The sequence below is a fragment of the Nomascus leucogenys genome, chromosome 22a (genome assembly GCF_006542625.1).
Source record: "Nomascus leucogenys isolate Asia chromosome 22a, Asia_NLE_v1, whole genome shotgun sequence".
NCBI classification, from domain to species: domain Eukaryota; kingdom Metazoa; phylum Chordata; class Mammalia; order Primates; family Hylobatidae; genus Nomascus; species Nomascus leucogenys.
This window is the reverse complement of record NC_044402.1, coordinates 104417490-104445428: the sequence shown is the minus strand read 5'-3', so window position 1 is coordinate 104445428 and position 27939 is coordinate 104417490. Positions and strand designations below refer to the sequence as shown.

The window sequence follows — 27939 nt, the reverse complement described above, 5'->3', positions numbered from 1 at the left end:
CTATTCTGTTCTGGATCTCAAACATGCTTTCTTTACTATTCCTTTGCACCCATCATCCCAGCCTCTCTTCGCTTTCACTTGGACTGACCATGACACCCATCAGGCTCAGCAAATTACCTGGGCTGTACTGCTGCAAAGCTTCACAGACAGCCCCCATTACTTCAGTCAAGCCCAAATTTCATCCTCATCTGTTACCTATCTTGGCATAATTCTCATAAAAACACACGTGCTCTCCCTGTTGATCGTGTCCGATTAATCTCCCAAACCTCAATCCCTTACAAAACAACAACTCCTTTCCTTCCTAGGCATGGTTAGTGCCGTCAGAATTCTTACACAAGAGCCAGGACGGCACCCTGTAGCCTTTCTGTCCAAACAACTTGACCTTACTGTTTTAGCCTAGCCATCATGTCTCCGTGTAGCGGCTGCTGCCACCCTAATAATTTTAGAGTCCCTCAAAATCACAAACTATGCTCAACTTACTCTCTACATTTCTCATAACTTCCAAAATCTATTTTCTTCCTCATACCTGACGCATATACTTTCTGTGCCCCGGCTCCTTCAGCTGTACTCACTCTTCGTTAAGTCCCACAATTACCATTGTTCCTGGCACAGACTTCAATCCGGCCTCTCACATTATTCCTGATACCACACCTGACCTCCATGACTATATCTCTGTGATCCACCTGACATTCACCCCATTTCCCCACATTTCCTTCTTCCCTGTTTCTCACCCTGATCACATTTAGTTTGTTGATGGCAGTTCCACCAGGCCTAATCGCCACACACCAGCAAAGGCAGGCTATGCTACATTACAAGCCACTAGCCCGCCTCTTAGAACCTGTCATTTCCTTTCCATCGTGGAAATCTATCCTCAAGGAAATAACTTCTCAGTGTTCCATCTGCTATTCTACTACTCCTCAGGGATTATTCAGGCCCCCTCTCTTCCCTACACATCAAGCTTGAAGATTTGCCCCCACCCAGGACTGGCAAATTAGCTTTACTCAACATGCCCCGAGTCAGATAACTAAAATACCTCTTAGTCTAGGTAGCAACTTTCACTGGATAGGTACAGTCTTTTCCTAAAGGGTCTGAGAAGGCCACCACAGTCATTTCTTCCCTTCTGTCAGACATAATTCCTCAGTTTAGCCTTCCCACCTCTATACAGTCTGATAACAGACCAGCCTTTGTTAGTCAAATCAGCCAAGCAGTTTTTCAGGCTCTTAGTATTCAGTGAAACCTTTATATCCCTTACAGTCCTCAGTCTTCAGGAAAAGTAGAACAAACTAATGGTCTTTTAAAAACACACCTCACCAAGCTCAGCCACCAACTTAAAAAGGACTAGACAATACTTTTATCACTTTCCCTTCTCAGAAGTCAGACCTGTCCTCAGAATGCTACAGGGTACAGCCCATTTGAGCTCTTGTATAGATGCTCCTTTTTATTAGGCCCCAGTCTCATTCCAGACACCAGACCAACTTAGACTGTGCCCCAAAAAAACTTGTCATCCCTGCTATCTTCTATCTAGTCACACTCCTATTCACCATTCTCAACTACTCATACATGCCCTGCTCTTGTTTACACTGCCGGTTTACACTGTTTCTCCAAGCCATCACAGCTGATATCTCCTGATGCTATCCCCAAACTGCCACTCTTAACTCTTGAAGTAAATAAATAATCTTTGCTGGCAGGACTATGCTGAATCTCCTTAGGCATGCTCTAATTAGATGTCCTAGGTCCTCCCAATTCTTAGACCTTTAATACCTGTTTTTCTCCTCTTATTCCGTTTAGTTTTTGAATTCATACAAAACTGTATCCAGGCCATCACCAATAATTCTAAATGACAAATGTTTCTTCTAACAGTCCCACAATATCACCCCTTACCACAAAATCTTCCTTCAGCTTAATCTCTCCCACTCTAGGTTCCCACACCGCCCCTAATCCCGCTCGAAGCAGCCCTGAGAAACATCGCCCATCATCTCTCCATACCACCCCCCAAAATTTTCACCGTCCCAATACTTTACCACTATTTCATTTTATTTTTCTTATTAATATAAGAAGACAGGAATGTCAGGCCTCTGAACCCAAGCTAAGCCATCATATCCTCTGTGACCTGCACGTATACATCTAGACGGCTGGTTCCTGCCTTAACTGATGACATTCCACCACAAAAGAAGTGAAAATGGGCTGTTCCTGCCTTAACTGATGACATTATCTTGTGAAATTCCTTCTCCTGGTTCATCCTGGCTCAAAATCTCCCCTACTGAGCACCTTGTGACCCCCACTCCGCCCGCCAGAGAACAACCCCCCTTTGACTGTAATTTTCCTTTACCTACCCAAATCATATAAAACGGCCCCACCCCTATCTCCCTTCGCTGACTCTCTTCTCGGACTCAGCCCACCTGCACCCAGGTGAAATAAACAGTTTTATTGCTCACACAAAGCCTGTTTGGTGGTCTCTTCACACAGACGCGCGTGAAACGTATCAACTAAATGCACAGGGCTAATGTTGAAGGCGCTCTGAGGATTGGATGGTAGCAACGTATCAATGTTAATTTTCTGAAGGCTATACTATAGTTAGGAAGGACAGTGTTCTTGTTTGCAAAAAAATACCATTCAGAGGTGATAGGACATTAGATCAGAAACTTACTCAGGAAAAGAACAGTCCTTTTGCTGTGCTTCCAACTGTTTTATAAGTTTGTGGCTATTTCAAAATTTTTTAAAAAAAAAGAAAATAAAGAAAGCAACTGTTCCAAGCAATATAACTATCTTCAAGTACAATGTCAAATTTGTACATGCTAGTTAAGGTAATCAATTCCCTGCCCCCCCCCCAAGAAAACACAGTGAGATATTTTCAGTTGCTGAATATCAAATATTTATTCTTTCCCTTCTTATTACTGCTAAAATCTCTTTGATAAGTGGCTCCTCTTAAAACCGGATTTGATTTCACAGAAATTTTGTCCTTTAATAATTCATCTTGAGGTGTCCCATGCTGAGGATGAGGATGTGTTGAGGCACAGCTTGGACAACAAGGCCAGGTGGGCCACCATGAAGGTTCTCCTCCCCATACCCCACCCCACACACAGAAACCTGCAAACAACTCAGGGAACACCTGTGCAAAGCCAGCCAGGTTGTCCAAGTCAGCTGAAAATAGAACACCATACTAGATTCAAATTACAAGTTCAGTACTGTACTGTACACATCCAGCATTACACATGCTTAAGATAATATAAGTATGCATAATGACACATCGGGTCTCACTTGTAAACTATAAGCATGCAGCTACAAAATGTTCAACTACAACATAATCCCAATTTACCTAAAGTTACAAATGTTGTTGCATAGACATTGGCTGCTTCAGAAGCCTTGGGCATGCAGGCAGGAAGTAGAGAAAATATTCCAGCTAAGAATAATCACATTCCATATATTTAGGAATCTTTCTAGCCAAGTCATATTCTAAACAAGGCTATCTCAAAGGGCCAGGGCCAATTTCCAGGCTTTGTGGTTTTTAGGAGACAGAATTGTGCCCTGACACATATGTGCTCTTCACAGATCCTGGAATTATGAATGCAGGTAGACCCACTGTGATTCCCAGGGTGACTTCAGCCTCTGGGAGCAAGAATACCTAGTGACCCCTGGCTCAGGGGAGTCTCTCAACCCTGGAATTCCACCCAGGTCTGGAGGGCTGCTCCAGGCTGACGGGGACCATTTTGACCTGTCAAGCCCAGAGGCACCATGGGTATAGTGTGACAGCAACCTACAGTAACTGCAGCTTTCAGGCTAAATGAATATTCTGCTCTACCCCGGGAGAATGCTTGCCCATTAAAGATGATTTTGTTTGCAATTTTAATATGATCTACAAAAAGAGCTAAACTTGTAATTAATAGCACCATGAAAACACAGATAATGGTAGAAAATAGGATAATAAAATAAGTTTGTTTTCAATTCTGGGCAATGTTTCCTACCACTAACATGAACAAAGTAAACCATTTTAACTGAATTTGAGAAAAGAACATGTCTGTCTGGAGCAAAAATATTCTTGTAGGGAGAATATAGGCAAATATATTCATTATGAATTTTATATACATATGTGTGTATATATGTATGCATAGATATATAAAACTATTGAGCAGCAGAGGAAAGAATGTAAGATATAGCTCTCTATTGACAGTGGCAGGTTGGGCTGTCAAGCAGTCATGTAGAAGTATTTTTAAAAAGAAAATTGAGGGCACAAGAAAGCATCTAAAGTCTTGGTAAAATGGTCAACTGGGGTTCAGCAATTGAAGGAGAGTACTGCATATGTACTCATGTACAGTTCACATCAACATCTGAGAAATAAAATGGCTCCAGCTTTGAAGCATCTCCCTTGACTGATTAAAAGAGGAATTCTCATCCCTACAGAAAGAAGAGGTAATATGATAGTGAAATGCGGACAGATGCTGGTCCTTGGCTGCTCATTTGCTTTGCAGATTCAGTACCCCTGGCATCTTTAAAACACTTTTTTCTGTAAATGTGTTTGTTTTACTGGCTGGTGCACTGCTAGGAGCAGATGTGGAGACAGGGATTCCACTCCCAGTGAGGTCTATTTGTTGAGCACACAGGAGCTGGGCTTTCTCTAAAGCTGGTTGCAAGAGGGTGTTTGTTTTGAGAGGACTCGGCAGCACCAAGGCAGTCTGTTAAAATCCCCATTGACTGATACAGTCACTCGTCCAGATTGAACAAAACACCAGCAGAAGATGTATGTAGTTAAATCAAGTCAGACTCTCCGTGGTCCAGGAAATAAGAGAATCTTGCACCTCAAGTTGTGGAAAACTGGTCAACGTGGTTCATGCCTGGGTGCCAGAGTTCCAGATTATAGGGTCACATCTGTAACAAAAATTTAGCATAAATTCTCTAAATGCTCTCCATGTGCCAGTTCCCTACAAGAAGCTTTCCCCTTTCCATTGCCTTTCATACACACACACACACACACACACACACACACACACACACACACACCATGCAAACTCATCTTTATGCTTCAAGACCCAGCACCAGTTCCCCATTTCCAGAGAAGTTTAGCTCTTGACTCCTATAACAGACATTATCTAAACTCATCACTTGGAAACTGTCCACCTCTGATGTCAGCTGCTTCTGGGGTGGAAAGTTCTGCATGGGATGACTGTTCTAGCACAACAGCCCCACTGCATTTCACTGCTTTTCCGCCTCCAGACTTTCTCTGAAGACTCATCCCAAGTAGGCTCATCCCAAGTAGAGGCACAGCTCAGGGATGAGGGAAAGCTAATGCCCTCCGCAGGCAACCCCAAATCAGTGAGGATGGAGCCAGTGGTTGCCATCCTTCGGGAGAATAATTCTGGGAGGCATCTGTGCACTTCTCAGAGGTCCAATGAAGTCAGGCCTCTGTGGCCTGGAGCTGAGACCTTGATAATAATGCGCCCTTCATTTGCTTCTCCTTGTTCGCTGTCTCACTCTCCCTGCCCCCTCACTCCTTCTTCCTGGGATCACCTCCCAAATAAACTACTTGCACCCAAGTCCTTATCTCAGGTTCTGCTTGTGGGAATCCAAACAGACAGAACACATTAAGCAAAGAGATTGAGAGATCATATATTTTTTCAACAGCAAAGTAATGAAACATAAGCTCTTTGCAAGTGTCAAAGCTATGGTATTAACTGTCTAGGGAACCAAAAGGGCCACTGAACACTTTGAGCATCAATTTCTGTCACCTAAAAAACGAAATGTGAACTCAAGGATCCTTTTTAGCTCCCATCCCATGCTATAATTCCATGACAACGCAAGCTATGTGTGTCCCCTTTAGACAGTCTGTAGCCACTGAGGGGTGGAAAAATGCAGTGGTTTCTGTCTCATTACACATCGCACATCATTCAAACCTCAAGGGCATAAGACATGAATTTTCCACAATGGAAGCTTCAAACTTTCTGGGTGCTCCTCAAACTTGGCAACTTTCAGTTTTCTAACTCTTAACAGAGAAGATCAAATTTCCAAGTTACTGAGACTTCTAAAGCCATCCAAGTTCTCTAAACTTGCACACTCTTTACATCAAAATAACCAAATATCCTCATCAATTTCTCCTTCTTCCCTCTAGCAGCACCAGCACAGATCTCTCTTCCTAATCTCAGTCCAAAATTAGCATATATCTGTCCAAATTCCCCAGAGTGCCTCACTCAGTAACTCACACTTAACTGAAGCTCAATAAATGCTCATCGAATGACTAAATGAACCCTTCAACAAAAAACACTTAGAATCATCCCAACTTTTGAAACATCAATTGGAAAATTGCCTTGATACAATGGTGGCTTATGAACTGTTTGTGAGTTTAGTTTCAATAGTGGCTTACAAACCTATTGCTTGTCTGTTTTCAATATACTGCAGAAAATATAAATCTAGTTAAAGTGAGAAATCCAGATTTTCACAGAAAATACTAGAATTAGGCCTTGGAGATGTTTTCCTTTCCTTTAAAATTTAAAAAAAATAAATAAATAACATTCCAGGCTTACTGTCAAGAAACCTCTTCCCTACCCAAACCACCAAATGGAGTCATACCTGTGAGTCTAGATTTTTTGGCTGTGTTCACTGCTCTCATGAACATGTATTCACCATTAGGGTCATGCATACTGGATGAATACTTCTGAAAGAAAAAGCCAGAAACCTGCTTGGTCATCTTTTCTTCTCCATCTCTTTGTTTTTTGACTGTTTTCTATTGTTTGTTGAAGTGGTATGTGACAAAAACATGATAATGTGACTTAGGTTCCTGGCTTTAGGCTAAGTAGAAAAACAATATGAAAAGGGCTTTACATAAAAAGAGCTTTCTACTGAACTTTTTTCCTCATTTTTGCCTTTATTGTTTCTTTCCCAATAGACTTAAACCATGGGCCCCATCTCATTTTCTTCCTTCTTTATGTCTGTTTTCAAATTCCAGTCTTCCACAGATATACACTGGCCAATGACCACACCGTGGATATACTTGAGTACTAGCATACTCGCGTAATAAGCAGAGTGTTGTCAGTTCTTTGATTGAGAACCTGTAATGCAAGAGACCCAAAAGAATATCCCCCAGCACAGGGAGATTTTTGTTGTTGTCATTGTTGTTTATCTTTCTAAATAGCTCCTCAGTGGTTTTCTTTAAAAGCAAGGAGTCTAATAACCTACCATGTAAAGAAGTTGTCAATTTCCTCCTCAGCTACAATTGACACCTTAGAAGGCTTTCTTGCTGACTGTTTTTAACTTACCAGCTAAGCCAAACTTATAACTAATAGTTTTATCTCTGCCCTGCCTCTCAGGAACCTTAGATTCAAATTTGCAGCCCACGCATAATAATTTTTTTAAAATCAGAGTCATCTATTTTTATGTTTTAACCTTCCTCCTGACCTTTAGTCTTCTCTTGGCCTCAATTTCCTCATCTAGTTTAAACAATAATAATAATAATGTAACTCTCTGTAAGCCATCAAGTCAAGTCCTCTTTGGAATGTGTGGGCTATAAAACAAATAAATAAACTTCTGTTCCAAGTGATTAGTTTAATTAGTACCTATGTCTTGGGGGGAAGGAATTTTCTCCCAGTTGGTCAAACTAATCTGACAAGAGCCATGTGTACTTTTGATGAGGAAATAATCACTGATGTACATCAGTAAAGCAGATACAAGGAAAGACAGAAATAGCTTACCTTTTTTGTAAGCCAACAAATAAGTACACATCCAAAAATGCAGACTACAACAAAGGCTGCACATCCTATGGGTAACCAGAACTTCAGTTGGCAACAAAGCTGTGATTCTGGATTGGAAAAAAAGGTATGTTAATGAAAAATTCTGAGAATCAAATCTCCTCTTTCAGTGCTGAACCACAAGTTCTTTTACCAAATTTTAAAAAGCCATTTAATCAAATGAAGCTTTTCTTTATTATAGTCATGAAATCCAGTAAGTGGGCAAGTTATTAGACTAACATCATCTCAGTATTATGGCAAGGATCCAGGAACTAAAACTTAAAAGGTTATGCATATAATGTATTTACAAATGTGGTTAATAGAAAGGGCTTTTCTGCCCATATTTTTATAAAAGAGGTAGTAGTAAAAGTAATATTATAAAAATATGATTTTCAATCATCATACTTCATTCCACAAACACAGTGCAAAACCAAACCTTAAATCTTAGGTGAATAGAGATAATACCCATTATTAAGCCATGAGTTTAAGTATTTGTCTTAATGTTTTTCCTGATTTTTAATAGCATATGTGTTTAAAAGGCAATATGATCTATTTCTGACTTAGCAGTCTATGGGATTACATTGCATACTGCTTAATACTAATTATGATTAATAGTAAATCATCACCTGTATATCTTCATTATAAATGATTGCCATCAACTGCATCTAAGTAAACTTCAACACAAAAGATATTTATTTGTCTAATTGTTTTCATTAGTGAGAAAAGTTGTCCAAACATATATATACTCTTAAGTTTGGAAGATGAAAGCAATGTCTTACCATAAATATGCAAATATCCTCCCGTAAGAGTTACTTTAAAAGGAGGAGGATCAAAAATTGATAGGTTGCAGAAGTAATAGTTGGCATGAGAACGGTCCAAGTTGTATAGAAAAAAAGAGACACTGTTGTTGGATAACTGAGAATGGCAGAATTTCAGACTCTTAATGGACACTGTGTTTCCACTTCCTTTTGTCTTAGTGAGATCGCAGAGTATTTGCCCCCCTTTCAGCAACTGCATTTTAAATTGCTGGACAATGTCAGGATATTTGCATAAAATTTGTACACCTCCGTTGTGAAATATAAACATCTCATAATTGGCAGAACCATTGATTTCTCCTGCACAAAAAGAAAGAAAACAAAGCAAAAGTGATATTTTATAATGTTGCCCTAATAATTATATTTTAACATAAAAGTAATTTATTCTATGCATAAAGTCATCTCTGTTACACCAAAATGAAACAGCTTCACATTCTCCCTCCACCCCTCAAGGAAGAACATAAGATAAAACTATGTCCTAGAGAAAAAAAAATCCTAACCAGAAACTTGCTTGTCATATGTGAATACAGAATATACTAAATATTAAATAATATATTTACATAGTATGTATGAATCAAACAGATATGGTCTCTGTCCTTTGGTAGCTTTCATATTGGAGGCAGATGGTAAAGGAATAAATATGTAGTAATGAAATATAATTTGTGATAGGAATGGAGTACTATTTAAATAAAGGTGGTAGGGTCAGGTAGGTTATAATTTTGATTATAGAATCAGAAAATGCAGCCTTAAGGAAGTGAGTTTTAAAACTGGAATTAAAGGATCAGTAGCACTTAGCTAAACAGAGAGATATGGGAAAAGTTGAAGTTTAGGAAAAACTTCATTTATTAGTAGGTATGTCTTGGGGAGAAGGAATTGTCTACCTATTGATCAAACTACTCTGACAAGAACCATGTGTACTTCTGATGAGTAAATAATCACTGTTGTACATCAGTAAAGCAGATACAAGGAAAGATAGAAATTGCTCACTTTGTAAAAGTACAAAGTAGTTTAAAAATGAATAATTGTATATATATGTTATACATGTATGTATATTACATATTATATATTAAAATATATGTATTATATATGTATATTACAATATGTAGAGACTGCGTCTATATATATACAAACAATTGTATACATATACATACATGTATACACACACACATTATGTCCTCCTGCTAGAGAGTAAAAGAACAGGCTAATCATTTTCAAATGACAGAAATGTATTTTCTCCAAACCTCATCCACTGAGAACTGAATCAAGGCCTGATAATAAAGATAAAGCCCCAGATTTTTGTTTACTTTTTCTCTCTCTTTCTTTTCTTAGAAAAGGTTTTACTCTGTTTCCCAGGCTACAGTGCAGTGGCATGATCCTAGCTCATTGTAGACTCCACTTCCTAGGCTCAAGGGACCCTCCTGCCTCAGCCTCCCAAGAAGCTGGGAATACAGGCACACACCACCATATCTGGCTAATTTTGAAAAAGAAATTTTGTAGAGACAGGTCTTGCTATGTTGCCCAGGCTGGTCTTGAACTCCTGGCCTCAAGCAATCCTCCTGCCTCAGCCTCTTAAAGCGCTGGGATTACAGACGTGAGCCACCATGCCCAGCCCCACTTTTTCATTTTCTGAAATAAATGTATGCTGATAGGAAGCCAAGGTTGTTTTTGCAAGCTACATGGGAATCACAGAAGGAAAAAACTGAAATCACCTTGGCCTGGTGGTTGCGGATTCTGAGTTATTAGACTATAAATTCAAACTGCTCATTGCCTTCTCTTTCTTTTTGTTTTCCCTTTTTAATATGACAAATTTTCATGCTGAAATTGTTTGGGAAAATTATTAGCATGCTGGTTTTTTCCTAAGTTTTGAAATTTTGGTCTTTGTTTTTGAGAAAACTATGTAAGTGTAAAAAATTTTAAGGAAAAAAATTACCTAGTTCTACAGTGAAATAGAAATACTATTTGTATATTTTTGCTCCTTATCTTGCAAAAACATACTTATCATTTATAGCAAACATGTTATTTTGTGTTCTGCTATTGTTATTTTATGTCATAAACATTTCATTTTTTACATAGTCATCATAATTATCGTTTTTAATGACTATATTATTGGCCAAAATGTTAATCTATCATAATTTGTTAAAACTAAAATACTAACGTTGGATATTGGGATTATTTTCAGCGTTTTGCTTTTATGTAAATATTTTGACATTTGGTCAAAATGTTTATAAGTTATAATACTATGTATTGCCATTTTGCTTTCTGAAATTTGTAACAGGATTAGCATTATGCAGGAGGGGCTATTTGTCACACCTCTACTTACACTAGTTACCTTAATTTTATTTAAGATTCACAATTACTTATTTTCTTAATATCCCTAGGCTTCAATTTATATTTCCCCTATATATCTTCAATTTGGGTGATTTGATTGTGAAAATAAGCACAAGTGTTCTAGTCTTCAGTTATAGCAGTCCCTATTATTCAAACTAATTCTCACAGCAAAACAACCAAAAATGTTGAACAAATGTCTACAAATATTATTAAAAGCATTAAAGAGTGACACAAAGGAGGAGAAATTACCAGGCTAAATTTGAAGAGAGAACCAGAACCTCGAGAGACAGGCAAAGCTTGGAAGCTGCTTTTACTCTGAAAGCATTGCTATTCTTTCAAATTCAAACTTTTGTTTTTATGTCTCGACTCCCAGAATCTGCAGAGTGAGGGATCTAGCAGAAAACCATCTCCCCAATAAATTGGGATCCCAAAGAGTTACATTCTTGGAGCACAAGTAAACCAGAAATAAACACAGACCTCATTCAGATTAGATGGTCCAAAAAAATTTTCTGGACTTCAGTGGTCTAGAAAACCTCAATCCTTGAATTTTCTTTAAGGAGATTTGCATTATTATTACCCTTCATCTTTTGAAAGCAAAAATGCAAACTATTACAAGAAGAAAAGGTTTACATCCTAGGCCTCAAAAACTTTCCTACAAATAATATTCACATTCAATGGCAAACACATCATAAAAATAATGAGGCATACAAGAAAACAAGGGAACAACAGAAACAACAAACTACAAAAACAAACTCATGATTTACATATTTGAATTCTCAGATCCCCAAAATAAAGTAATTAAGCTTATTATGTTTAAGCAAATAAGAGAAAAACTTGTAATAATATCTGTAGTACACAGGAAAATTTAAGTCAACTAATTTGAAAAAGAACCTACAAGAATCGGCCAAAAAAATGCACTAACTGAGATTTAAAACTCAATAGATAAGTTTAATATATATTAGACAGAGTTAAAGAGAAAATTGGTGAACCAGCAGATAGCTTGGAAAAATTAGTTAGAACCCAGTCACACTCCACAGATTCAAGAATCCCAACAGTTCACAAGCATATTTTTTAAAAGTATGCACACCTAGATGTATCTTAGTGAAAATCCTAAAAGCAGCCAGAGAAAAGAGACTGATTACCTTCCAAGGAGCAACTATTAGACTGTTTCAGCATCAACAGTAAGAGCCCTGATATGGTGGAATTATAACATATACCTCCAATGTGCTAAAAGAAACATCTGTCAATATAGAGCACATTGTCTAGAAAGATAGTGAAGGTATGTGTAATTTGAAACTTTTCTAAGTGAAGTATACATGTTGTGATTTCTTCCGTAATTACTAAAAAATAGAAATAGCTAATATAATCTGAATTAGTATCACAAAATTCAGCCTAATGTTTTGTCTAAAGAGGGAGAAAGAGTTGGAATCAGAAGGAAACAGGGGTGCTGACAATCTTGTATTTCTTGACCTGTGGTGATTATGAGGGTGAGGTAGTATACTTTAGCATTATTCATTAAATTATACATTTATTTTTTTCACTTTTCTATATGTATGTTTTGTTTTATAATAACAAGTATGTTTAAAAGCATACAGAAGGAAAATAATACTTGCTTCGTTTTAAAAACTAGAGGGAACAATATAAACAAGAGGCAAAGAAAAAAAAACTGTTGGCATGAGAACAGGTGCAGTCTACATTAGATTAAAACGTAGGGTATTTTGCTTGGGGCCTTATTTGTCTGACAGTAAAACATGTTGCCCCACTGTTGCTTTGATGCGTATGTCTCTACCGTCTGCTGCAGAAGATAAAATCAGTGGACGGGTTCTCGGTTCCTTTAGAAATGTTCACAAAAAATTTCCCAGAGACTTTAGAATGGCAGCAAGTAAACCACAAAGATCTTGGAGCCAAAGCGTCTATGGTCACTATGTATACACAGACATAGACGCATTGTCTTCTACTTCCGAAGATGATTTTGTCAGCAGATTTTTCCCCCATTGTGCCCGCACTGTGGCAAACACACGAGGGCATGAATGGTTGGCGGTGCCGTGTGGTGGAAGTGCATTGCAGTGGATCCCAAGGAAACCAGAGGCAAATTCTGGCTCTGCCACTAGCAAGGCTCTGTGGCTAGGGTACTCCTGTGGAATTCAGCCTCCTCATCCGTGAAATGAGGAAGTGAAACAGCAACATCTTAATGTTATTTCTAACACTTGCTTTCTCTGGATTCAGGATCAGAATATATCCAGATAAGACTGCAAACAACTGAGAGAGCTAATTCTTTGCTGTTGGGTAAGTCCTCCAAAGGGAGGTTCCTGTTAACCACTTTCTCTCTCAATATCATAATGGGCTATTCCAGAAATTCAGAATAAATTAAAATAAAGGAGACTATCTTTCTTGCCCACAAAAGTATTTAGGTAGGACTAGGAATGCTGTGCCTCAATTTTTCTTGAATGTCATGTTGAGAGTGTGTGCCACTGACATCAGCTGAAGATTTCAAAGTGTCATTTCTATTGGACACTCTTTTTTTTTTTTTTTTTTTTGAGACGGAGTCTTGTTCTGTCGCCAGCAGGCTAGAGTGCAGTGGTGCAATCTTAGCTCACTGCAACCTCTGCCTCCTAGGTTCAAGCAATTCTCCTGCCTCAGCTTCCCAAGTAGCTGGGACTACAGTCACGCGCCACCACGCCCAGCTAATTTTTGTATTTTTAGTAGAGACGGGGTTTCACCGTGTTGGCCAGGATGGTCTCCATCTCTTGACCTCATGATCGGCCTGCCTTGGCCTCCCAAAGTGCTGGGATTACAGGCGTGAGCCACTGCGCCTGGCCTGGACACTCTTAATTATTCATTTTATTATTTTTAACTTAAAAACTACCTGGACAGCCTATTTATTATGAAATGTAGTGATCAGAAGGCTGACTTAGGTTTCCACATATCCAATGTTTACACTTTGCATCTGGAAAACCACTTGGCAGCTCTAAGTCTGCAGTTTGAATGTTTTTAACTATAGCATTTAATTAATTACTTCATAACTATTTTGGCAGATACAGAAAAGATATGCTTGCTATAGCTTGAATGTTTGTCCCCCTCTGACTGACACTCATATTGAAAATTAATCTCCAGTGTAATAGAATTGGTAGGTGGGGCCTTTAAGAGATGATTGGCAGAACCCTCGTGAATAGCTTAATCCAATTCATGGGTTAACAGATTAATAGGTTATCACAGGAGTGGGTTAATTATGAGAGTTAGTATGTTATAAACAGCCAGATTGGCTGTCTCTCAAGAACCTCCTCATCATGTAATCCTCTGTACTGTCTTGGGCCTCTGAAGAGTGTCCCCACCAAGAGAAGGCCCTCACCAGATTTCACCCCTAGGCCTCAGCCTAGACCTCAGCCCCTAGACCGCTAGACTTAGGCCCCAGCCTCCAGAACTGTAAGAAATACATTTCTTTTCTTTATAAATTACCTAGTCTCCAGTATTCAGTGATAGCAACAGAAAATGGACTGAGACAATGCTCAAATGACAAATTACAAATTCTTCTTAGCCTTTGGTAACATTTGAAAATAGTATTAAAGGAGACTGCCCCTTATAACCATGACTAAAGCATTTAATGGATAGACAATTTAAGGAAGATCTGAATATGTTAGTTTCTTATAACTGCAAAAGCAGCTAGGATCTTTTCTCCATCCTCCTTGGATGTTCTTATCTCCAAGTCTAATACTCAGCCTGGAATGCTGGTATGATAGCACCACTTTTATAGATAGTGTCTTCCCTGATTGGTAGGGTGTCAAATCTATTTGGTCAATTCTGTTGCCATACCAGTAGTTAAAAATTGTCAGTGTTCCCCTTACTAGTCTCTCTCTTCTTGTTCTTTCTTCCTTTTTCTCATGTTTGCCTTTTCTTCCCATACCACCCTTTAATATAAAATCTTCTCCAAAATATCCTCTCTCACAGTATCTTTGATATGCTCCTCACGCTTCCTAACATAACATTTCCATTATCAATAAATTTCATCAACACTGTTCATGTTTCAAGCATCCTATAAATGCCCTCAGCTTTACACCTTTTGTTTCCTGTAACTTGATTCAACCTCTTCTCAGCATCATACACAGTCAGACCTGGTGACCTCTTTTGTGTACATACAGACAACTGAAGGCCCAGATTAAATTATTTGCCCAAGGTCACACAGCTTCCTGGGTGCGTGAAAGATTTTTTGGTTCAATCCACAGTCAAAGTGTCACTAGCAACAATCAACAGAAGTATAATAGAAGCAGGCAACCACAGGAAGCTAGACAGTGGTCACTAACAACTGAGTCTTACAGGACCTCTGCTAAAAATCTGTGTGCAGGAAGAACGCCTAATTTCCGGCACCTCTGTTTTATGTCCAACAGAATCTATCGACTTCTCCTCCATCTCAGCTTCAACTGGTCCAAACCATTGTCATCTCTCTCTGGGACTACAAGAGCTTCCTAACTACAAGAGCTTCTGCTTTTACTCTTGCCCATTTACAATCCATTCTCCACAGAGAAACCAGAATGACCTTCTTAGGTACTTAATCCAATAGAGTCATTGTTCCGCTTATAAAACCTCCAGGGGCTTCTCATTTCACTTACAGTAAAATCTAAGTCCTTACCCTGGTTTTCCATGACTTACATGACCTGTCCTACCTCTCCCCGTTTTATACCAGTCACACACTACACCACAGTCACACTGCCCTTCTTTCTGTTCCTCAAACACACAAAGCTGCTTCCCAGGGCTTTTAATTTGTCATTTCTCCACCTAGATCATTCTCTCTGATTTTCACACGGCTGCTTCTTCGTCATCGTTCAAGAGTAATGACACTTCTTCAGTGACCACTGGCCACCCAATCTAAAGAATATATCCAGGTCATTGTCTAGTATATTAACTGAGATAAAGCATTTATCACTGCCTGAAATTATCTGGTTTATCTGATTGTTTTCTTCTTTATTGTCTGGCTACTCCACTCTAATGTAAGCTTTAAAATCAGGGACCTTGTTGGTCTTATTCACAAATCCATCCCAAGTATCTACAATAATACCTGGTGTGTTGTAAGCTGCAATCAGTATTTACTGGATGGATGAAAGCATGGTTGGAGGGGCAAACAAATGAATATGTAGACGGTGACATTTTAAATCTGCGGAAATGGAGCATAGGATTTATAATATAAGAGCCAAAAGGGCTTCTAGAAATGACAAGTTAAACCTTTCATTTTGCATTTTCCATCTGCATTTATCAAATTAAACTAGAGCCAGAAGAGGTGAATATCTTGCCCAGGATTACATAGCTCATAGCTGGGACATGATCCCAGATATAGCTATGCCATGTTGCTTTTCTTCTGGAAACAAGTACATGAAGATACACAATCATGCGTACAAGACACTACCCCAACTGAGATGTCATGTTCTAATAGAAATTACCTGTCTGAGCTTTAAAGAAAAACTTTCTTTACCTACAAATATCCACTGGGCTCATAAATACTTATTTAGACAGTTGATGATTCTCTTGGGTCTTATATGTCTATGGAGGGCAGGACAACTTTGTTCCATCCAAGTGAGCAACAGACAAACAAGTTGCTCACTTGGATGTCCCAAAGCACAGCCATTACATTTGCCCAATATATGGCCAAGACAAGAACCCCTGGACCAATGGTTGTTCTAATACACCAAGATGTTTTATAAACACAGCATGTTAGTGATTTGTGATATAAACATCATCCTGTATCTTTTGGCACTTAATATGTTCCTAAAAACACAAAAAGGAATGTGTGGTCTTGGATCCTGGTGATGACTCTTAAAATCTGAATATCAAACATGAGGTTTTGTTTTGCTACCATATCTGTTTACTTTTTATTGGAAACCCTAGATTATAATCAGTCTAGAGAACAGGTACTATGTTTTCTTCATCACATAGAGTACTGTGTCTAACAGGGCATATTCTTCCCAATAGAGGCTCAAGTCTGTTAACTGCTGCTAACAATAATTTTTATAGGCCGGGCATGGTGGCTCATGCCTGTAATCCCAGGACTTTGGGAGGCCAAGCCAGGAGGATCACGAGGTCAAGAGATTGAGACCATCCTGGCCAACATGGTGAAACTCTGTCTCTACTAAAAATACAAAAATTAGCTGGGTGTGGTGGCGTGCGCCTGTAGTCCCAGCTACTCAGGAGGCTGAGGCAGGAGAATCGCTTGAACCTGGGAGTCGGAGGTTGCAGTGAGCCGAGATCACACCACTGCACTCCAGCCTGGCAACAGAGCAAGACTCCATCTCAAAAAATAATAATAATAATAATTTTTATAATATTACTGTTGATATCAATAGACTAATGTTTCCAAGAGTGAAATAAAAATCTTTATATTAAGTGATCTCTTTAGGTTTTCAAAATTTATAAAGCACAAGAACATTTTCTTCTTCTTTTGGGGGACTATTAAGAAAATTTCTGAAGAAAAGGTCATTCACCTGAGAATTGCACTATAGTGCAGATGAGTTCATTTGCAAGTTGATGCTTTTAATATCTGAACTACTTCATTTCTCCAGTATAAGACACTCTTGCCCAGACCCATCCTGCTGGGATTCTGCAAGCAGTTGTATTGTTCCTGGTTGAAAATTCTCTGGAGGAAACATTTAAAGAACCCACTCAGTGCAGAGCGTGTGAGATATCAGAAGTGTAATTTTATTTTCTTTAACTCAGACTTCTAACCACAAACCTCCACAAAGGTCTCAGAGTGATGGAAAGATAAGATCTCCTAAGTTTGTAATCATTGATAGTGCTTATTAAACACATTTTCTGTAATCAAACAATGATAAGTATTAGCTTAGCACAGCACATGAATGTGACACAAGAGGCAAAAGTCTAAAAATTGCAATGTTTATATTAGGTTTTAGTTATATTTGATGTTTTACTAAGAAATTCTGGCATTTAAAAAAAAGTACTTCCTACCACTTTTCTCACCTTTCATAAAAGCAATGTCATGTCTTACGAGTCTACTAGCTAAAACCTTTAGAACCCTGGTTAGTAGATTTTTATATATGCATCATTTTCAAACTTACATTGCTATTCAAAGGCACCCATAATCTAAAGAAGTGATTCAGGCAAGGAAGGGAGGGAGGATAGACAAGATAAACCCAATCTAATCTAAATGCCTAACATTTGGAGAAAAAAAAAAGCAAAAAAAAAAAAAAATGGGAAGAAGAAAAGTGAGGAGAAAAAGCCAAAAGAGTGCTCATGAACACACACACATGTGCATTGTTTTACTCTCCAAGGAACTCCACAGGGGGTACAAAACAACCCTTTGGTTCTCTAAGTGTGTATAATAAGAAAAACGAAAGATTGATTTTCTCCTAGTTAAAACTGATTTCTTCATGAAAAATGAAAAAATCCCAGTGGTATTATAAAACTTCGTAGCAATATTTACAAAGTAATTAATTTGCAAACAAATTATTTTGTTAGTTACTTCATTGCCTTTGATTTGAAACTATTGTACTAGGGAAATCATATGAGATTAAATGAACCCAACTCTCTTCCACAGAGTGGGAGGGAGAGAGGATTTTATCCACACCTCTAAATACCCACATTGCTTGCCATTGCTCAGCTGCTGGGCACATGGACAGGGTGTTCACTGCCAGAACTCATTTGCACCTATGGCTCCAGCCTTCATGTCTACCCCCAGGAGCCCACATTTTCTCTCCAGCCCAAACTTCTAGTTCCTTGTTTCCAAATTCCTTTCGACATCACTATCTGAAAGTACCCTAACACATCAAGTGTAACCTTTCCAAACTGAGCTCAGTACAGTCATGCGCTGCATAAATGACATGTCGGTCAATGATGGACTGTATATGTGGTGGCGGTCCCATAAGATTATAATACAGAAATTTTTAATGTCCCTTTTATGTGTTTAGTTACACAAATATTTACCATTGTGCTACCATGGCCTGCAGTATTCAGTACAGTAACATGCTATACAGGTTTGTAGCCTAGAAGCAATACGCTACTCCACATAGCCTAGGCAGTGCGGTAGGCTCTACCATCTAGTAGACATCACTGTGTCAGTACGCTCGATGGTGTTCACACAACAAAATCACTAAGGACACATTTCTCAGAATGTATTCCCATTGTCAAGTGGCACACGACTGTATTCATTCACCAAACCCTGTCTTTTCAGGGAGTCACTAGTCTGACCCTAGGAACCTCAGAGTCTTCCTCATTTCTTCCTCTCTCTGATTTTCATCATCTAATTGGTCACCAAGTCCAGTTGACTCTAGCTCATGAATATCTCTTAAATTCAATTCTTTTTCTCCATTCCCATTGCCAATCCACAGCTTTTTCATGTCTTCCCTTATCTGTGGAAGCATCCTCTTGACTGGCCTTCTCAATACTGATCTCTCTCCTCCCCATCCCTCCTCCATGCTGCTCCCAAAATTATGTTTCAGAAAAGCATTTCACTCCCCAGTTTAAAAGTCTCTATTACTGTTCTATTGCTTATAAGGTATTTTAAAATATATATATCTGGCTTGACCCAAAATGCTTTCACAATCTCATAGGCCATCTATTGAAGCCACACTGAACTTTTTGGCCATTTCTTTCACACTTCTGTTCTTTACTACTAGAATATGCTTCACACTTCATTATTTCTGTTACCATAAACTAAATATCTGATTACCCCTTAATCTGAGAAGAAATTCTCATTCATTCTTCAAGAACCCTTTTAAATGTCAACTTCTCTCTTGAGATATTTCCAAGACCACCAGACAAAGACTCTTATTTCTATGCTCCCAATAATACTTTGTTTAGGCCAGTATATTTTAGTGCATAGCATCTTGGATCATAATTATTTTTGTCTGTCTTCCTCATTTAACCATGAGCTCCACAAAGATAAGCACTGCATTACAGTTGCCTAAATAATCCCAGGACCTTGAACATAGTGGAAGCTCAATCATATTAAATAAAAGAATTAATATTAATAGAAGAATACAAAGGCTAAGCATGTTTGGTAAATATCTTTGTAATGGACCAAGAAGAGGAGCAGGAAAAGTAGAGCAAGGGATCCTATTTACTGAAGATTGAGAGATACTTATTTCCCAGTCAAAAGGAAAAGACTCATGGGAAAGGGAGACCCTCCTCTCCCAAACACATACTCTGACTGGAGAAGCTGAAGTTCTGTTTGTGGAGAAGTTTCTGACTTTATCTGGAGGTGAGTCAAGTTAGAGAGTCAAACGGAGCAAAATACAGGGGTAGAGGAAGCTGCAGAAAGGCTCTGGGAGCTCAACCGATCCCCAAGCAGCCCATTCCTGCCAGGTACCACAGGGATCCATCTGGAGGGTGGCCAGAGGAGCAGGGTATAAAACTCCACAGGGAGAAGGAATTCTCTAGCAGAACTTTGTAACTATTTGAAGAGGGCAAGAAGTCTCCTGGCCTGAACTGCGGGGAGGCGGTGAATCCAGCATGCAGACTTCACATGCAGGGGAAGAACTAAAGCCCTTTTCTTTCACAGCTGGGAGGCAGAAAGCCTTGTGCAAGTTTTCAAGCTAGTCTCGCCCTCGGCCTGGAAACAGACTTGGGGCTGTTTGAGGAGGCCTGGTGAAAGTGAGACCAGCCCTTCGGTTTGCATGGGATCTGGATGAGGCCGGTGACTGCCAGTTTTCCCCCACTTCCCTGACAACCTGCATGACTCAGCAGAGGCAGCCATAATCCTCCTAGGTACACAACTCCAGTGACCTGGGAATCTAACCCACATCCCCCACAGCAGCCACAGCAAGACCTGCCCAATGAGAGTCTGAGCTCAGACATGTCTAGCCCTGCCCCTACCTGATGGTCCTTCCCTACCCACCCTGGTTAGCAGAAGACAAAGGGCATATAATCTTGGGAGATCTAGGGCCCCACCCACCACCAGACCCTCTCTATACTATTACAGCTCATGCTTTCTGGAAAGCACCACCTCATGGCAGGAGGCCAACTGGCACAAAAATAGAGCATTAAACCACCAAAGCTAAAGGCCCTCATGGAGTCCATTGCACCCTTTGCCACCTCCACCAGAACAGGCACTGGTATCCATGGCTGAGAGACCCATAGACGGTTCACATCACAGGAATCTGTGCAGACAACCCCCAGTACCAGCCCGGAGCCGGGTAGACTCGCTAGGTGGCTAGGCCCAGAAGAGAGACAACAATCACTGCAGTTTGGCTCACTGGAAGCCACATACATAGGAAAAGAGAGAGAGTATGACATCAAGGGAACACTCCATGGGACAAAAAAAAATCTGAAGAACAGCCTTCAGCCCTAGACCTTCCCTCTGACAGTGCCTACCCAAATGAGAAGGAACCAGAAAACCAACTCTGGTAATATGACAAAACAAGGCTCTTCGACACCCCCAAAAAATCACACTAGCTCACCAGCAATGGATCCAAACCAAGAAGAAATTCTTCATTTACCTGAAATTCAGGAGGTTAGTTATTAAGCTAATCAGGGAGGGACCAGAGAAAGGTGAAGCCCAATGCAAGGAAATCCAAAAAATGATACAAGAAGTGAAGGGAGAAATATTCAAGGAAATAGCTTAAAGATAAAACAATAAAAAATTCAGGAAACTTTGGACACATTTTTAGAAATATGAAATGCTCTGGAAAGTCTCAGCAATAGAATTGAACAACTAGAAGAAAGAAATTCAGAGCTTGAAGACAAGGTCTGAATTAACCCAGTCCAACAAAAACAAAGAAAAAAGAATAAGATAATTTGACACCAGGGTCCACACACTTACTTAATCTCTTCACCTAATAATCTAGTCCAACCCCCTCATTGTACAGAAACTAAAGTATCAGAGCTAAAGAGATTTGCTGAGAAATGAAAAAAACAAAAAGAAGCTTTTAACATTAAGGTAGATATGAAAATGAATTTCAGGTATTTATTTTCCTTCTAGGTATATTGGATATATTATCACCCCTAATACTTAAAGTAGTGTTCACATTGGTGGCCACATATGTGTTCTGTGATTGAAAGGGTTATTATATATCAAAAAATTATTTTAAAGTGACTTAGATATGAAATTACATTGTACATAACACACTCATTTCCCTAGATATTTTCATTCATCAGCCATCATGTATTAAGCTGGGCTGTCATTGTACCTGGGTTCTTCTCTGATGAAGTCTAAATTCTTAATGATTTTCCCATCACTTATCTGCCTGTAGAAATGTACAGAAATGGATTCCCATATAGAAGAAACTTTCATCATAATTAAATAAGTGCAAATAGGCACATCTATGAGATTTTTGCATTAGTCCTAGATAGTGCAAAGTAAACAGAACTTTAATTGTGAGTGCAGTAGAGAGCTTGTTGTTATTGTTGTTTTTGCATGTACAGATTCTTTGATGCAAAGTCCTAGGAGAACACAAACACGGGCTGTAAAAAAAATCTATTTATCAAATTCAAAAAAGTTACCTTTAAATGATCATTAATTGCTTATTGAAAGTGCTGTGTCTGTGTCAACATGGCTCAAATAAACAGATCCTAACAGCACTCATGGTCAACTGGATGGAAACTCCTGAGTCTATCACCCTATTTGGGGACAACCTGTTTCTTTTTTTTTCCTCAAGCAAAGTAGATACAAGCATCATTATGTTATACGTGAACCAGAAGGAAGTTCATATCCCCAGTTTCTGACTCTAAACTTGCAAATCTTTACCTGTTTTGGTCAACCTTACAGGCCAAACTACTGAAAAAAAAATCATTTTTTGTCTAACACTTTCAATTTGTGTGACATATCCCCTACATACTTAATTTCCACTTTCCAAAATATAATTGTGAATTTTTATAAGAAGGTTTCAAATGCCACGTTTCTCTTTTCACTTTGAATGACCAAAAAGTGCCATTTAACAGACCTAGTTTATTAGAACAGCAGTAGTACTGAGATGCCATTTACAGAGAAATTGTGACCTTTTCTTCAGTTATTGCAGGCTACAAATGATTTTAAAATACATTTTTAAAAATATGCAAAGCCCAGTGAGTCATTTTGCATATAAAACTCTATATTCTTAGAGTAGGGAAGCAGTATATGTTGTAGATTTTGCTGTTTACAACTGTGAATACTGGGATGAATTTTTTTAAGCCAAATAATGCTATGAATCCTACAGTGAGTAAAGATAAGAATTTCAGTCCCCCCTACATGCCTGCATTTTGTCTCTACCAAGAAATGGGAATATGCTACTGGTAACTTAAAACTGAAATATCCATTTCATCTGAAGGAGTTGTGGTTAACAAGCAACAGCAAGTTGTGAAAGCCATTTTGTTCACAAATGATGAAAAAATAAGGGACTCAAGATCTTACATAAGAATAAGAGACATTTCTAGAAAGAGTGGGGAAAAACAGCATAAGGTATGATTAAACAAATACTAGGAAAAAATGACTGAAATGAAGAATAAAGCTTGAGTCTAGAGATTTAAAACTTTCACCCAGTCTTAAAAAAAAAAAAAATTAATAGAAGGGCCAGGTGTGGTGGCTCACTCCTGTAATCCCAGCACTTTGGGAGGCAGAGGCGGAGGTGGGCGGATCACGAGGTCAGGAGATTGAGACCATCCTGGCTAACACGGTGAAAACTCGTCTCTACTAAAAATACAAAAAAAAGTAGCCAGGCATGGTGGCGGGCCCCCGTAGTCTCAACTACTTGGGAGGCTGAGGCAGGAGAATCACTTCAACCCGGGAGGTAGAGGTTGCAGTGAGCTGAGATTGCGCCACTGCACTCCAGCCTGGGTGACAGAGTGAGACTCTGCCTCAAAAAAAAAAAAAAAAATTAGTAGAAACACACAGAAAGAGAAACAGAGGGAGAGAGTTACACATATCCTGGAGGAATTCCTGAATTCCCATACTGAAGTAAATAGCTTTCAAGATTATGAAATTCTAGAGTTTTTTGTTGTTTGTTTTTACAAAGGAATGAGAATTAGACTACCATCAAACTCTTCACCCACAACCCTAGAAGCCAGCAGACAGTAGAGGAATATCTGCAACCACTAAGAAGAAAGGCTGCCATCCAGGACTCCTATTCCCAGGAAAGATATCAGTCACTCATCAAGGTAAAAGGAAGACACCCTTACCTCTGCTGGAATTCAGAGAGTTGGGGATATTTAACGAAAATAAGAGAAGTCTTCTGATCATTAGGTTAGAACAGAGATCACAAGACAGGAGCAGATGTCCAGAATGATGTTGTCACTGAACGTATGTGATGTAAGTGTTAAGAAAGGATTCTTGAAACAGAAGAGAAATACTGTAAGAGGAAACCTAGCAATGATCTGCAACTATAAGTTTTAAATTATTTCCACAAAACCCACGTATGGAGCAGGGTGCACAGTCTGGGGGCAGTGTGAAAGTGGGAAAGGAAGAATATTGTTAAGTTCTCATATCAGCGCAGCGGGTGGGGACTAGGCACATCAGACAAAGGCATTTTCATTATTTTCATACAATGATAAACAAGTTGACATTCAATTAAGATTCTTTGAACATGATAATTACTTAGTAAACTAAGAACTGTAGTCGACCTTCCAAATTAACCAGAGGCAAAGAGGAGAGTCAAAAGAAATTTCATCACACCAGCAAAAATAAAAGAGAAAAAGAGGATACAACAAAGAAAAGTAAGTAGTAAATAAACATAGAAATAAAATCAAGTAGAGGCTTATGCTGACTGGGAATGGCCTGAATTCATCTATCAAAAGAAAAAATTGACAACTGGGATTTTTGTTAAATCTAACAAGAACACTCTGGAAGGGGGTGCTGCCAAGAGATGACATTTACTCAGTCGTGGAGAGGCTGAGAGGGGCTCCAAGGTCAGCCATCTTCACAGACTTCTTTCAGACGCTGGAGACACTGAGGGGCTCTTTTCCCGAGTGGAATTCAGGAATCACTAATGGAATGCCTCAGTGACAAAGGAAGGCTCAAAGTGGCCTTGAGGTCTATCCTCCCAGCTTCCTTACAGAACACATCATAATTCATGCACGTTTATTAGACACCCTCTGTCATCAGCCCTTCCCACTCTGGTGTATTATCCACACTGCTTTTAAAGTAGTCTTTCTAAAACCAGAATTCATCCCATCACTCATATGGTCCCTGTTGCCTATAAGGTCTACAAAGAGGGTCTTCAAAATGTAGTTAGACATTCACATTTTTCCTAGATATTTTTATAATTAAAAGCGTCCTATTGTTCCAAATTCATTTAAAAAAAAAAAAAAACAAGACTTTGTTAAATTCTACATTAAGATCCATCAAAGACTGGAAATCACCAAGATTCCCATCCTTCTTAATTCACAACCAAATAACAAAGGTGATCAGGATCATTGAGATTTATGTTCCTTTAGATTTATGTTACACCTCCACTACTTCAACACAGTTTAGAAAGAATGTAGATGTTGGAGTCACATTAGAGTTCTAATTTTGGTTCTGCCACCAATTACTCTGTAACAAATCACTTAGCCTTTCCTGGTTGGAAGTTCTTCAAACACTGACTAAAGGTAAGAATGCCTACATCTTCATGGCATGGGAAAGCCTATGTAAATTGGGAGGATTGAAAATATGACAGAGGACAAGCAAGTGCTTAGTTTACCTGAGTTTGGCTCTTTTTGTTTACAATGGCAGTTTCTGGATACATGCATTGTGGAGATATTTTAAATAGGATCATTGCTAGCAGATTTATCGTTACCGTTTAGCCACTCGTGCCTCGGGCTTGCCACATGCCAAACAGCATGCCACATTGCATGGTTTTCTTTATAATGAGAGTGAACATTGGTTGTATTCATTTAGAATCTACGATGAATATTATTCCGTAATACAAATTATTCATCAGCTTAATCTGGAAACTTAAAATAATCCTACCTAAGGCTGGATCTCACCTTCCACAGAATTGACACCAATGCTACTTTAATTCTGCTGAGCATAATACCACAACCAGAACTGCCCAAATTGGTTTGGCCTAGTTGAATGATTTTTATCAATACAAACAAACCCTTCCACGAATGGTACCAGTGTTCTTGGAAGAATATCCAAAATCTTGAACATAGACCATATGGTCTGAATGGTCTGGCCTCTGCTTTCCTTTCCAGCCTCATCTTGGACCAACTTGGACCAGTTGGTCATCTTGGACCAAGCTCAGCCTCTTCCCTCTTTGTGCTCAGGCACATCTGTCTGCTTTCTTCTAGTTCCCTAACCTTACCTCATTCCTTCCTGCCACAGGCTCTTTGCACTTGTTCCTTCCATGGTATGGAATGTTCTTCCCTACCTTCATACCATTCTCCCCATTGATTGCTACTTGTCCTTGAAATCTCCGCTCAATGTGCCACTTGCACAGGAAAGCTGCTCCTCAGCTACACCTCCACACCTACCCAATCTAGTCAAGCTCCTTGTTACATTCCCTCATATAATTGAGTTTTGCCTGTAATTATCATTAATCAATGGGATTATTTGATTAATATATCTCTCTCTACCATGCAGTTACCTTCTGAAGAACAGGGGCTGACCTGGTTTTGCTCATCCTTGTACACACACCATCTGGCACAGTACCTGCTACCAGGCAGGTGCTCAATGCTACATGAGTAAATGGATGAATGAAGAATGAATATGAATTCCAAAGCTGCTCATGTCATTTATGCCACTAAAGGACTTCATGAGATTCTAGAAAAGGCATAAACCAGCAAGTAGCCCAAAACTGTCCTTGTGCTCATTCTACATTCCTCAGTCCTCTTAACAGCACTTAACTCACTTTGAGCCAGCACAAGATGAAACATTTGATCAATTTGATTTCATTTTTTTAAATTTTTTGTAAGAACAGTAAAGTCTATTTTTTTACCACTGAAAAAACGTATCCCTAGATAGGATCACACCTACTAAAAGTTCTGCCTTCACTTTTAGTTTATTTAATTATGTAAGTTATTTAATATTACTTAACTTTCCTTTTTTCAACCTCAAGAATAGGGCTCAGTGTGAAGCAGAAAACAAAAGTAGTACAAATTATATACAGTAAAAAGCAACAGAAACATGTGTATTAACTTACATTGTATGTAGCATTATTTAAATTGTCCATATAGAGTCTGCTATATGCCATTCAAGAGAAGGAATCAGGGACTCCAGAATGATTTTTTTGTAAAGTCTACAGGGGCTAGGAAGTATTTTTACGTTATCCTTTCCTCCTTGGCTTTTTAGGGTGAACTCTGATACTTAGTGTCAATAAAAACTCTATGGTGCCCTGGACATTTCAGATAACAGATCATCCAGGTAAGATTAAAATCAAAATCCTTCTTTTCAAAGCCTTCCCATTTTATTTTCTACCACAGAAAGAATTCCCAGTTCAAATGCCAGAGCTATTTAATTTTCATTCTGTTGACACAAGTCATTTTGCCTTTCATCTTTCTCTAAGAACAGTAAGCCACTCTGCTATTTTATCCACTGACAGGTAACTCCAAGCAGGTAATTTAAAAATTTAATGGTCTGATGAAACATTTTTTTCATCTCAAGACACAGTATCAAAGGCAGCAATGCAAACTCAATGCCATCCACAGTGATATGAGTGACATCGTGCCCTTGGCCATATCCTGAAACTATTCCTACTTTCAAAAACCAAAACCACTTTCTTTTGGGTGCATAGTTTTCCTACCTTTGCTTTTTCTTAATGTTTACTTGAATTATAACTGAATAAGAAATATTCAATACACCACTTACCTGTTAAAACTTTAATGTGCAAGCAGAAGAGAAAGAAATACCAGAGGCCTGACTTCATGTTTGCCAGAAACAGTTAACAGTCCTCGCGTTCAGTGTTCAAAGCTGACGGTGAATTCAGGCTCTCGGTTGTTTTCTATTTGCTGGAAAGGAAGTGGGTTTTCTGGGAGTTTATGTAGTGTCACGCTTACCATCAAATCAAGGGGCTGTCTCTTCTTTGATGCCAATGGCTATATGAAAGGCATTATTGCTTATGACATGAGTTAAACAATGCATGGATTATTGATGATTTTGAAGACAGAGGAAAACATTACCCTTATTCTGGTTCCTATAAAACAATTAAAGAGATTATGCCTGTATTTTTCAGAACCACCCTACTTCTCTGAATCAA

At 38.9% G+C, this 27939-nt stretch overlaps 1 protein-coding gene across 3 annotated transcripts; it reads right to left on the bottom strand.

The window, feature by feature from the left end:
- Window positions 1-2848: 2848 nt before the first annotated feature.
- On the bottom strand, window positions 2849-27693 carry ICOS (inducible T cell costimulator). 3 transcript variants are annotated; one of them, XM_003253973.2, is made up of 5 exons: window positions 27552-27693; window positions 8492-8827; window positions 7677-7783; window positions 6559-6643; window positions 2849-4863 (listed from the first exon to the last, which is right to left on the bottom strand). In XM_003253973.2, the coding sequence occupies exons 1-5, from the start codon at window positions 27607-27609 to the stop codon at window positions 4850-4852; spliced, it is 600 nt and encodes a 199-aa protein (XP_003254021.1). In that variant the 5' UTR covers window positions 27610-27693; the 3' UTR covers window positions 2849-4849. The 3 variants fall into 3 exon arrangements, with proteins under 3 accessions (XP_003254021.1, XP_012354645.1, XP_012354650.1); XM_012499196.1 differs by lacking the exon at window positions 27552-27693 and adding an exon at window positions 26050-26132 and having other exon boundaries at window positions 4685-4863; XM_012499191.2 differs by lacking the exon at window positions 6559-6643.
- Between the last annotated feature and the right edge of the window lie 246 nt (window positions 27694-27939).

Bases quoted from the DNA above. Each gene is read 5' to 3' on its own strand.
- ICOS (XM_003253973.2), bottom strand. From the start codon at position 27,609: ATGAAGTCAGGCCTCTGGTATTTCTTTCTCTTCTGCTTGCACATTAAA. The intron at 8,828-27,551 runs GTAAGTGGTGTA...CTTTTTGTGCAG, and splicing joins GCACATTAAAGTTTTAACAG to GAGAAATCAATGGTTCTGCC. The intron at 6,644-7,676 runs GTAAGCTATTTC...TTTTTCTTTCAG, and splicing joins TTTGTTGGCTTACAAAAAAG to AAGTATTCATCCAGTATGCA.